Source organism: Eschrichtius robustus, chromosome 8 (genome assembly GCF_028021215.1).
Source record: "Eschrichtius robustus isolate mEscRob2 chromosome 8, mEscRob2.pri, whole genome shotgun sequence".
NCBI classification, from domain to species: Eukaryota; Metazoa; Chordata; class Mammalia; order Artiodactyla; family Eschrichtiidae; genus Eschrichtius; species Eschrichtius robustus.
Window position 1 is genome coordinate 89981823 of NC_090831.1, and position 12510 is coordinate 89994332.

The 12510-nt window shown below is 37.5% G+C and overlaps 1 protein-coding gene and 1 long non-coding RNA gene across 2 annotated transcripts in view; one reads left to right on the forward strand and one right to left on the reverse strand.

The window, feature by feature from the left end:
• The window catches only part of LOC137768669 (uncharacterized), a 161608-nt gene that overhangs the window by 74994 nt on the left and 74104 nt on the right, over positions 1 to 12510 (forward strand). Inside the window, exon 2 of the long non-coding RNA XR_011074775.1 lies at positions 3414 to 3508. This is a non-coding gene — a long non-coding RNA (uncharacterized lncRNA). The remainder of the gene's footprint in view (positions 1 to 3413; positions 3509 to 12510) is intronic.
• LOC137768511 (large ribosomal subunit protein eL21) lies at positions 4745 to 5290 on the reverse strand. Its single transcript, XM_068550050.1, has one exon. The coding sequence runs from the start codon at positions 5263 to 5265 to the stop codon at positions 4783 to 4785; it is 483 nt and encodes a 160-aa protein (XP_068406151.1). The 5' UTR covers positions 5266 to 5290; the 3' UTR covers positions 4745 to 4782.

The following is a 12510-nucleotide window of genomic DNA, read 5'->3' on the forward strand; positions in this document are numbered from 1 at the left end:
TACCCAGCAAGGATCTCAATCAGGTTTGATAGAGAAATTAAAACCTTTACAGACAAGGAGAAGCTAAGAGAATTCAGCACCACAAAACCAGCTTTACAACAGATGCTAAAGGACCTTTTCTAGGCAGGAAACACAAGAGAAGGAAAAGACATACAATAACAAACCCAAAACAATTAAGAAAATGGTAATAGGAACATACATATCTATAATTACCTTAAATGTAAATGGATTAAATGCTCCAACCAAAAGACATAGACTGGCTGAATGGATACAAAAACAAGACCCATATATATGCTGTCTACAAGAGACCCACTTTGGACCTAGGGACACATACAGACTGAAAGTGAGGGGATGGAAGAAGATATTCCATGCAAATGGAAATCAAAAGAAAGCTGGAGTAGCAATTTTCATATCAGATAATATAGACTTTAAAATAAAGATTATTTTAAGAGACAAAGAAGGACACTACATAATGATGAAGGGATCCATCTAAGAAGAAGATATAACAATTGTAAATATTTATGCATCCAACAGGAGCACCTCAATACATAAGGCAAATGCTAACACCCATAAAAGGGGAAATCGACAGTAACACAATAATAGTGGGGGACTTTAACACCCTACTTTCACCAATGGACAGATCATCCAAAATGAAAATAAATGAAAATCATAACTAATTTTCCCAGACAAAGTTGATTTAATAGCCACTTGGCCCTTAGTTAGTTTCATGAATTATTCTTGTATCCCTTTGGATACTACCTGTAGTTGATCGAGTTATATGGCATCACTGATATGGACAACGTTATGCTTGGCTTGTAGAAGCCAGTAAATAGAAGACAGTTTATTAGAGGAATGCTAAAGGTGGCTGTGATAAATCTAAAATGTTATTTCGGTTCATTTAAAAAGCCTCTGAAATATAAATAACCCCAGTGTGAATGGTAGGGCACTTATCCTATCCAATTCCTTTGTTTGCTAATGACTGCAAAAGTTCACTCTCACCTGCAGAGTCATAAAAGTTTATAAATAATAACAATACATGAACAGACTCTCTGCCAAAATTCCTTGACCATGTCTTATTTTATTGATTCTACCCTCTAAATGTTCTACTAGAGGAAAAATGAATACAGATATTTAACAAGATTTTAGGAGAAATCAATATTAATGTATTTACCAGCTGAGTTTAATTTTTAAAAGGGAAAAAGTCTGCATTAAAAACGCTAAAGCTTAGATTTATTTGTATGCACTGAGGAACAGTTGGAAAGGAAGGGTGTTTTGAAGTTCAGTCAGCCGGACAGATCACTGGAGGGAGCTCTAACTTCACCACAAAACCAGAACTGAACTCTTTCTTTGTTCTTAAATTTCACATACAGCCGATGCCCACCCCCCACCCCCATAACACCAATAATAAATACGAAAAGTGTCTGGAAAGGAAAAATGTGTTTTTTGGGGCATCACATGCCACATTTGCTTACAAATAAAGACAGAACCACTATTCAGAACTGGCAATATTTAAACAAGTCAAAAATACAAGGCTATATATATAGTGAGAACCACAGTATACACTCTGTATGAAAAATACTTTGAAAAATATACTTTAAAACTGTCCACACTATCGTACCTCAACCCCATTGTAATAGTGTAAATCCACAATGACACCACTCTCAAGACCAGCCAGGCAGAATCTGGCTTTGGTGTTCACAGAATTCACACAAGCTCTTGAGTACTTTATACGGGAGGAGACTTTGTAAAGGCGTGGGTGATACCTTGGGCCCATTCTTAGCAACATCACAACTGTTTCTGTGTTGGACCAGCTTTATGAAGGGCATTTACTTTTTCAGAGGCTGAGTGATGTGCTTGATAGCACCCTGGGTTGGGAACCAGAACACCTAGATTTTCATCACTGCTGAAATCCTAACTATATGTGAGCTGGTGGGCTTTATCGTCTTCACATTCCTGATGAAACAGAAATATGAAAAGGTTTAACTAAATGATTTCTAAAGTCCCTTCTAATTTTTAAGTTATGATCATCAAGTTAAAATTGTTTATTTGCTTTTTCAGTACTAACTGACTCTGATTATCGTATATGTTCATAGAGAGTGATATTTAGAATTCACTTCTGTCATTTAGAAACCCCCCAAATGCTGTGTCTATCTTAAAAACATTTTCCAAGAGTTTTCCTACACCTTCCTTCTTATATACCCTTCCTCCTCCTCCCATTGCTTACCTGGTCCTTTTACAGTTGCCTCCAGCTAAGAAGCAAATCTGTACTAATATTCTGAAAAAATGACTCTCTTAGTATCTTCAGGATCAGGCCTAACCTGGTAGGAATTCTGGGGACTTAGGCAGGCTATAGAGCAGGGTCTTCTGGCAGGGATTTGTTTAATTAAGGTGTTACCTCGAGCCAAGTACATAATTTGCAGGACCCAGTGCAGAATGAAAATGCAGGGTCCCTGCTCAAAAAATTATTAAGAATTTTCAAATGGTGACAGCAGACCATTAAACCAAGCCCAGGGCACTTATGAACGTGGGGCCTTGTGTGACTACACAGGTCACATACCTAGGCAGCCATTCGTGCCTGGAGTGGTGGGAACCCTGGGTTCAGTGTCACAGGTGCATAGGACTGAGTTTGACTCCAAAAGTATTATCCATGAAAAAAAAATCCAATACAAATAAGATAACATGAAAGCAAGCCACTCCTGCCAACTTATTTTTTTAAAGGTGGCAAATTGTTCCAACAAAGAAGCTCTGATTATGTTTGGGCCAAATCCTTAGAAGGATAATCAGTTAAATAGTTTTGGTAAAAGCACTGTGGAAAGGGAAGGTGTTGAAATCATATGACCATTTTGTTTATACCAATTAAAATTTTCATTCTGAGAAGGTGTAATGGTTTCTTCCAAGTAGTTTCAAGAAATTGGAAAGCCAGCTGGAGATGCAAACAGTGGCACAAAGACTGACAAGAAGTTTCCTGGAGGGACTGGCAAAGTGTAGGGAAAAGATGCTTTCAAAAGGCTAGAGGCATTAGTTTACCTCTACTACCCAAAGCTCTAAAATAAAGTTTGTAATAGATCAACTGTCTAATTTCTTCGTGTTTTTTTCTAACATTTTATTTTTGTCTGATTCTGTTATTCTAGTGGGGAGAAGATTACCTTGGCAATACATACACTGTATTGTAACCTTTGATGGGATATTTGTGGTTTCAAAACAACTTCAAAGCTATTTTTTCCCTTCAACAATAGCCATTAGTCAGCATTTATTGACTTTATGACAGTGTTCCTTGGCATTTATTTTTATTTGAGCTCAGAGGTCCAAGTAAATTGTGTTAATATTTTAGGTAGCATCTTGTGATTTGCATTGGCTGAGATCTGGAACAAGACAATTCACAGCTGTGAATTTGTTTTTTCCTCTCTACACAGCACAACTTGGTGGCATCCTGACTGCTTCAGAGAAGCGCCATCATCACCTTTGAGATGGAGTCTTAGAAGGCTTTCTTCCAGCCAGTTGTAAGCAGGTAAGTTTGCATTAGTGCCTCTGCTGCCTTCTCTCCCTCTTCCCCAGGTTCTGAGTCTCCTACTCCTACCCTCATCTGTGAACAGAAGCTTATACTTTTAGACTTTCAAGTTTTCCTTCTCCTGCAGTAGTCCTCTTTATCTTTTGAGTTAAAAACTAGCCAATCTGCTGAACTAAGTCTTATTAGTTTGTCTACTGGTGGATGACTATACACATAGGTGCACTTCTAAGTACTATGTTTGCTTTTCCTTTGAGCCTGCTGCTATGAGAAAATTTAAGCCAAGTGAGAGTCAGAAACGGAGAACTATGTCACGAGGAAGGCCAGAAGGAGAGTTGACTTGGGTAAGGCGTGATAGATATATTGTGACCTTAAAATAACAAAGTTGCTTACTTTCTACCATAAAGGCAATCCTAATTCTTTGATAGTATATCTCATCCTTTTAAGGGTGTGTTGGCCGACCAAAGATAATTTAGAGAAGCTAAAATTTAGGAATCTGAAAACAGGCCTTAATTATGGCCTTTGCATTCAATTCACAATGAAAGCAGACTGAATTTAAACGTCCCAATAACGTAGCCCTCGGAGCTAATGCTCTTGGGATAAACTTAAAATGAAACTGTTTCATACTGAAATCCATTAGTCATTTCTTTAGCAAACCCTCTTAGGTAGGGCCCCTTTAGCCTACATTTCCTGATTCTGCTGTACTTTATGGTGTTATGACTAGGTCCCAAAGAACACTGTGGAATGCAATCTGTGAAAGCACTTTTTACTTAAAATTTTAAAATGAAAAATGACTGGAGAAAAAACATGGTAATTATAGCTTAACATAACAATGCAGAGGATACAGCCTGCGATGTAGTAGTTTCAATCATCATTATTATTAGCACAGTTTTTAGAAGTCATTAGTTGCTGAATTTTTAAATGTTTTGTTTATTAAGATAAAAAATATATTTTTATTTATGCAAAAGATGCCACCAAATCAGTGTTCCGAAGGTGGTGAGGAATTAGTTTTCTCATTATCACAAGATCTTCCCTCAGGCATGCTGCAGAGGGATATTTCACTCACAGCTAAAAACCACCCAATTGCATAAGGAAACAAAGGACATTTCTGCCCAAGGATTTGGTTTACACTGTTAATTTGGAATCATTTTAGACTTACAGAAAATTTGCAAAAATAATATAGAGAATTCCTATATACCCTTCACCCAGCTTCCCCTAACGTTTTTTTTTTTTTTTTTTTTTTACACAGTCCGGGTCTTTTATTTTCTTTACACCCATCATGCCATGAATTCATAGGGAATGGGTTCCAACAGTTCAGGCTCCTTTCCATTGGTTCTCACGAAGTGTGCTTCTCTGGGTGGAGCAGGCTGGCGCTTCAGCTGAACCCAAGTACCTTTCTCTTTGGCTTCCTTCTTTTTCTGATCATTTTCCTTCACCCGTTTCAGGAAGCTATCTCGGCTCTTAGAGTGCTTAATATGCTCGATACGCACATTAATTCTCTTGGCAAGAATCTTGCCCTTAACTTGTTTGTTTACAATGATGCCAACAGCATGCTGGGTAACATTGTAGACTCTCCCAGTTTTGCCATGGTAACATTTGTGGGGCATTCCTTTTTGAACAGTGCCCATTCCTTTGATATCTACAATATCACCTTTCTTGTAGATTCGCATGTATGTGGCCAAAGGAACAACTCCATGTTTTCTAAAAGGCCTCGAGAACATGTAGCGGGTGCCCCTCCTCTTTCCCTTTGTGTTGGTCATTTTGGCGAATTACTGGAAGATGGTGGTTCCGGCCGAAAAGCCCCCTAATGTTAACATATTACATAAACATAGTACAATGATCAAAACCAAGAAATTAATATTGGCAAAATGCTATTAACTAAACTATAGATGGTATTTGAATCCCAACAATTTTCCCATTCATGTCCTTTTTCTTGGTCACAGAATCCAATCGAGAATCCCACATAGCATTCCGTCTTCAAATCTACTTAGTCTCTCCCGATGTGTAAAAATTTCCTCAGTCTTTCCTTGTCTTTCTTGATCAGAGTCATATTTCAAACAGGATTTATTCCTTTGAGTTGAATAATAATGAAAGAACAGAAAAATCCCCAACATTTGGGAACTTTAAGAGAAAAATTATATATTTTCTTAGAAATCTTTCAAATTATTAGAGTATGCTTTGCTAATTTTAAATGTATATATTTAAAATTATGAATTAAAATCTAGATGATTTAAATATTTTAAAAATATTTTTGAAAGAAAAAAATTTTTTCTGCACATTGCTGTTTTTTTGTTTTTTGTTTGTAATGACCTGTCTTGAGCAGTTTAAATCTAAAATAAGACTCCTTTGGGAGTGGCTCTTGGATTTATAATTTAGAAGAATTTTTACAGAAATGGAATTAGTATAATTGCTCTATGGCCTCTTTGGCTTAAATTAGAAAGAAATTCTATTAATTGTGTGGTATAAATTTACTCCTTTAAATAGCTTAAAGTAAATTTCAGAGTAGTAGTAGTCAAATTTCAGTGTAGTCAAATTCTGCATGTAAATACTTGTATATATTCTATGTTCCTAACTTAAGTTCCTGAAAACATTATTTATAAATACAATTTTATATATATATAAAAATATATATAATTTATATATAATTATATATATAGTCTGTATATATATGTAGTCTGTATATTATATATATATAATCTGTATATGCATGCTTGTGTGTGTGATTCTCTGCAGCATTGTTGAATGCTTTACTGAGAGCACATGAAAAAAATACATATTTTTCAATAAGAGCTATTTCATGTAGCATAAATGCACTACTTCATCAGCTTGGAGCACAAACAAAGGTCACAATAATTCTTTTTAAAATAAAAATTAATGTGACTGTCCTCCCACCTTACCACTCAACGTATGTCCTCTCTCTGCCCCAGGGACAGCCCTCATAGAGCATTCCAAATCCTGAGGGGGCTCACCCATAGTTCAGCCCCAATCTGACCTCACTTTCATTGGTGTCCAGAGCCCAGGTGCGGCTCCTTGAATCTGAAGCATGCCCAGGTATAATCTTAAGCCAATGCTTTGGATTGGATCACCTCCCTGTCAAGCTGGGGACTCTCTCCACATCCTGTTGTACCACTCGTGAAAGCTGCAGCATTCACAGCCAAGGGAGCAGTTTCTCTGTTCCTGAGGCATCATCTAAAGTACCACATCTGGTTCCTAGGACCTTGCAGAAGGAGAACCAGAGGACTCAAACCAGTGCCACATAGTGCCACCTTTACGTCAGGTGGTTTCCTAATGTCTGCTGACGTCCCTGTCTACTTAGTGTTCACTGGTAGTACCATCTTTTCTTGAGGTCAGTGTTTGCATGTGTGGAGGGGTTTGCTGAGCTGGAGAGAAGAAAGTCTTTCCTCACCATGTTATGTTGTTTACTGTGGTCACACCACCAACATTCAGTTGAGTTTCTGGTACCATTACCCTTGCTGTTCTCATACCCAGAAGAGTGGCATAACAAGGCTAGACACATTAAAAGGAGTTTCAGAGTCAAGGATAGGGCCCGTGTATTACAAAAATGTGGTCTATTCAGTAGAAAAGCTATCCAGGCTTGTCAGACATGTTCATCTATTTAAAAAAAAAATTATTTTTATTGAAGTACAGTTGATTTATAATGTGTTAGTTTCAGGTGTACAGCAAAGTGTGTATGTGTGTGTGTGTGTGTGTGTATATATATATATATATATATATATATATATATATATATATATATACTTTTTCAGATTCTTTTCCATTATAGTTATTATAAGATATTGAATATAGTTCCCTGTGATATATAGCAGGTCCTCGTTGTTTGTCTATTTTATATGTAGTTGTGTGTATCTGTTATTCCCAAACTCCTAATTTATCCCTCCCCCACTTTCCCCTTTGGTACCCATAAGTTTGTTTTCTATGTCTGTGAGTCTATTTCTGTTTTGTAAATAAGTTCATTTGTATCATTTTTTTAGATACATACATTCCACATGTAAGTGATATCATATGATATTTGTCTTTCTCTGTCAGAATTACCTCATTTAGTATGATAATCTCCAGGTCCATCCATGTTATTGCAAATGGCATTATTTCATTCCTTTTTACGGCTGAGTAATATTCCATTGTATATATATATATACATCTTCTTTATCAATTCATCTGTCAATGGACATTTAGTTGCTTCCACGTCTTGGCTATTGTAAACAGTGCTGCTGTGAACATTGGGATGCATGTATCTTTTCGAATTGGAGTTTTCAGACGTGTTCATCTTTTTAATGATGAATTTTAACCTCTTTGGGTTAAAATATCTATATCTATCTATCTATCTATATAGATAGATATAGATATTTATACACACACAAACACATACAAGTACAGAGAGCTGGAGGGATACTATAAAAAATGTAGGATACTCAATTGTGAGTGGGTTGTGCTGACAACCCAGTATGTGAGAGCTCATTTAAAATAAAGGTGTCCTGCAACCAATTAGAGGGAAGGAACAAATCTTGAAACAGGGGCAAGTTCTTCAGGTCATCATTGTTCAGTCAGTGTTCCAGATTTTCTACATAGGAAGAACCAAAGAAAACAGTCTTACTGGAATGGAGGGAGGGGTTGGAGGAGAGACATCTTGAAGCTGCAATTACAGAGCATCCTCCTCCACCTGCTTCTTTGATTCTCTTTATTTGGAGGTGGTTTGGGAATAGATACTGAAGGATTAGATTATATGGAGGCAGAAACACCCTGCCCCTCAAGGAACCTCTTGGTAATCCCAAACCACAATGCAATCTTTGTGCTTACTTTATACACAGAAGTTATTGTTGAATTTCTCTGCAGCTCAAAGGCTTTTTGAAATTAAGTATGAAATTTTTTTGGAGTAGAAACAAAACTAGGATGTTAGCTCCAAGAGGGCAAAAATTTTGTGTTTGTTCTTTGCTCTGTTTCGAATTCCTAGGACAGTGCATGATCCATAGTAAGAACTGAATAATAAGAACTGAATATTTGGGGGATTGGTTCAAGATGGTGGAGTAGAAGTATGTGAGCTCACTCCCTCTTGTGAGAGCACCGGAATCACAACTAACTGCTGAACAATCATTGACAGGAAGACACTGGAACTCACCAAAAAATACCCCACATTCAAAGAAAAAGGAGAAGCCACAATGAGATGGTACGAGGGGTGCAATCACAATAAAATCAAATCCCATAACTGCTGGGTGGGTGACTCACAAACTGGAGAACACTTATACCACAGAAGTCCACCTACTGGAATGAAGGTTCTGAGCCCCACGTCAGGCTTCCCAACCTGGGGGTCCAGCAATGGGAGGAGGAATTCCCAGAGAATCAGACTTTGAAGGCTAGTGGGATTTGATTGCAGGACTTTGACAAGACTGGGGGAAACAGAGACTCCACTCTTGGAAGACACACACAAAGTAGTGTGCACATCAGGACCCAAGGGGAAGGAGCAGTGACCCCATAGGAGACTGAACCAGACCTAGTGTTGGAGGGTCTCCTGCAGAGGCAGGGGGTGGCTGTGAGTCACTGCAGGGACAAGGACACTGGCAGCAGAAGTTCTGGGAAGTACTTATTTGTGTGTGTCCTCCTGGAGTCCACCATTGGCCCCACCAAAGGGCCTGTAGGCTCCAGTGCTAGATTGCCTCAGGCCAAACAACCAACAGGGAGGGAACTCAGCCCCACCCATCAGCAGACAAATGGATTAAAGTTTTACAGATCTCTGCCCACCAGAGCAACACCCAGCTCTACCCTCCACCAGTCCCTCCCATCAGGAAGCTTGCACAAGCCTCTTAGATAGCCTCATCCGCCAGAGGGCAGATGGCAGAAGCAAGACGAACTAAAATCCTGCAGCCTGTGGAACGAAAATCACATTTTCAGAAAGATAAACAAAATGAAAAGGCAGACCGCTATGTACCAGATGACGGAACAAGATAAAACCCCAGAAAAACAATTAAATGAAGTGGAGGTATGCAACCTTCCAGAAAAAGAATTCAGAATAATGATAGTGAAGATGATCCAAGACCTTGGAAAAAGAATGGAAGCAAAGATTGAGAAGATACAAGAAATGTTTAACAAAGATGTAGAAGAATTAAAGAACAAACACCTAGAGGAATTAAAGAACAAACCAACAGAGATGAACAATACAATAACTGAAATGAAAAATACACTAGAAGGAATCAATAGTAGAATAACTGAGGCAGAAGAATGGGTAAGTAACCTGGAAGACAGAATGGTGGAATTCACTGCTGCACAACAGAATAAAGAAAGAAGAATGAAAAGAAATGAGGACTGCCTAAGAGACCTCTGGGACAACATTAAACACACCAACATTCACATTTTAGGGGTCCCAGAAGGAGAAGAGAGAGAGAAAGGACCTGAGAAAATATTTGAAGAGATTATAGTTGAAAACTTCCCTAACATGGGAAAGGAAAGACCACCCAAGTCCAGGAATCACAGAGAGTCCCAAGCAGGATAAACCCAAAGAGAAACATGCAGAGACATATAGTAATCAAACTGACAAAAATTAAAGACAAAGAAAAATTATTAAAAGCAACAAGGGAAAATTGACAAACATACAAGGGAAGTCTCATAAAGTTAGCAGCCAGTTTCTCAGCAGAAACTCTGCAAGCCAGAATGGAGTGGCACAATATATTTCAAGTGATGAAAGGGAAGAACCTACAACCAAGATTACTCTACCTGGCAAGGATCTTATTTGGATTCAACGGAGAAATCAAAAGCTTTACAGACAAGCAAAAGCTAAGAGAATTCAGCACCACCAAACCAGCTCTACAACAAGTTTAGCACTTAGATAAATAAGTGCACACATGCACACAGATAAGTACTTCCCAGAAGGAACTTCTTTAAGTGGGAAACACAAGAGGAGAAAAGGACCTACAAAAACAAACCCAAAACAATTAAGAAAATGGTAATAGAAAGATACATATCGATAATCACCTTAAATGTGAATGGATTAAATACTCCAATCAAAAGACACAGGCTTACTGAATGGATACAAAAACAACACTCATCCATACGCTGTCTACAAGAGACCCACTTCAGACCTAAGGACACATACAGACTGCTAGTGAGGGGATGGAAAAAGATATTCCATGCAAATGGAAATCAAAAGAAATCTGGGTAGTAATACTCATATCAGATAAAATAGACTTTAAAATAAAGAATGTTACAAGAGACAAGGAAGGACACTACATAATGATCAAGGGATCAATCCAAGAAGAAGATATAACATTTATAAATATATATGCACCCAATATAGGAACACCTCAATACATAAGGCAACTGCTAACAGCTATAAAAGAGGAAATCGACAGCACAATCATAGTGGGGGACTTTAACACCTCACTTACACCAATGGACAGATCATCCAAACAGAAAATTAATAAGGAAACACAAGCTTTAAATGACACAATAGACCAGATAGATTTAATTGATATTTATAAGACATTCCATCCGAAAACAGCAGATTACATTTTCTTCTCAATTGCACGTGGAACATTCTCCAGGATAGATCACATCTTGGGTCACAAAGCAAGCCTTGGTAAATTTAAGAAAATTGAAACCATATCAAGAACCTTTTCTGAGCACAACGCTATGAGATTAGAAATAAATTACAGGGGGAAAAAAACGTAAAAAACACAAACACTTGGAGGCTAAACAATACGTTGCTAAATAATGAAGAGACCACTGAAGAAATCAAAGAGGAAATGAAAAAATACCTAGAGAAAAATGACAATGAAAACACAATGATCCAAAATCTGTGGGATGCAGCAAAAGCAGTTCTAAGAGGGAAGTTTATAGCAATACAATCCTAACTCAAGAAAAAAGAAAAATCTCGAATAAACAATCTAATCTTACACCTAAAGGAACTAGAGAAAGAACAATAATCAAAACCCAAAGTTAATAGAGGGAAAGAAATCATAAAGATCAGAGCAGAAATAAATGAAATAGAAACAAAACAATAGCAAAGATCAATAAAATTAAAAGCTGGTTCTTTGAGAAGATAAACAAAATTGATAAACCTTTAGCGAGACTCATCAAGAAAAAGGGGGAGAGGACTCAGATCAGTAAAATTAGAAATGAAAAAGGAGAAGTTACAATGGACACCACAGAAATACAAAGCATCCTAAGAGACTACTGCAAGCAACTGTATGCCAATAAAATGGACAACCTGGAAGAAATGGACAAATTCTTAGAAAGATATAACCTTCCAAGACTGAACCAGGAAGAAACAGAAAATATGAGCAGACCAATCACAAGTAATGAAATTGAAACTGTGATTAAAAATCTTCCAACAAACAAAAGTCCAGGACCAGATGGCTTCACATGTGAATTCTATCAAACATTTAGAGAAGAGCTAAGACTCATCTTTCTCAAGCTCTTCCAAAAAGTTGCAGAGGAAGGAACACTCGCAAACTTATTCTACGAGGCCACCATCACCCTGATACCAAAACCAGACAAAGATACTACGAAAAGAGAAAACTACAGACCAATATCACTGATGAATATAGATGCAAAAATCCTCAATAAAATACTAGCAAACAGAATCCAACAGCACATTAAAAGGATCATACACCACGATCAAGTGAGATTTATCCCAGGTATGCAAGGATTCTTCAATATACACAAATCAATCAATGTGATACACCCTATTAACAAATTGAAGAATAAAAACCATATGATCATCTCAATAGATGCAGAAAAAGCTTTTGACAAAATTCAACACCGATTTACAATAAAAACTCTCCAGACAGTGGGCATAGAGGGAACCTACCTCAACATAATAAAGGTCATATACGACAAACCCACAGCAAACATCATTCTCAATGGTGAAAAACTGAAAGCATTTCCTCTAAGATCAGGAACGAGACAAGGATATCCACTCTCGTCACAATCATTCTACATAGTTTCGGAAGTCCTAGCCTCGGCAATCAGAGAAGAAAAAGAAATAAAAGGAATAC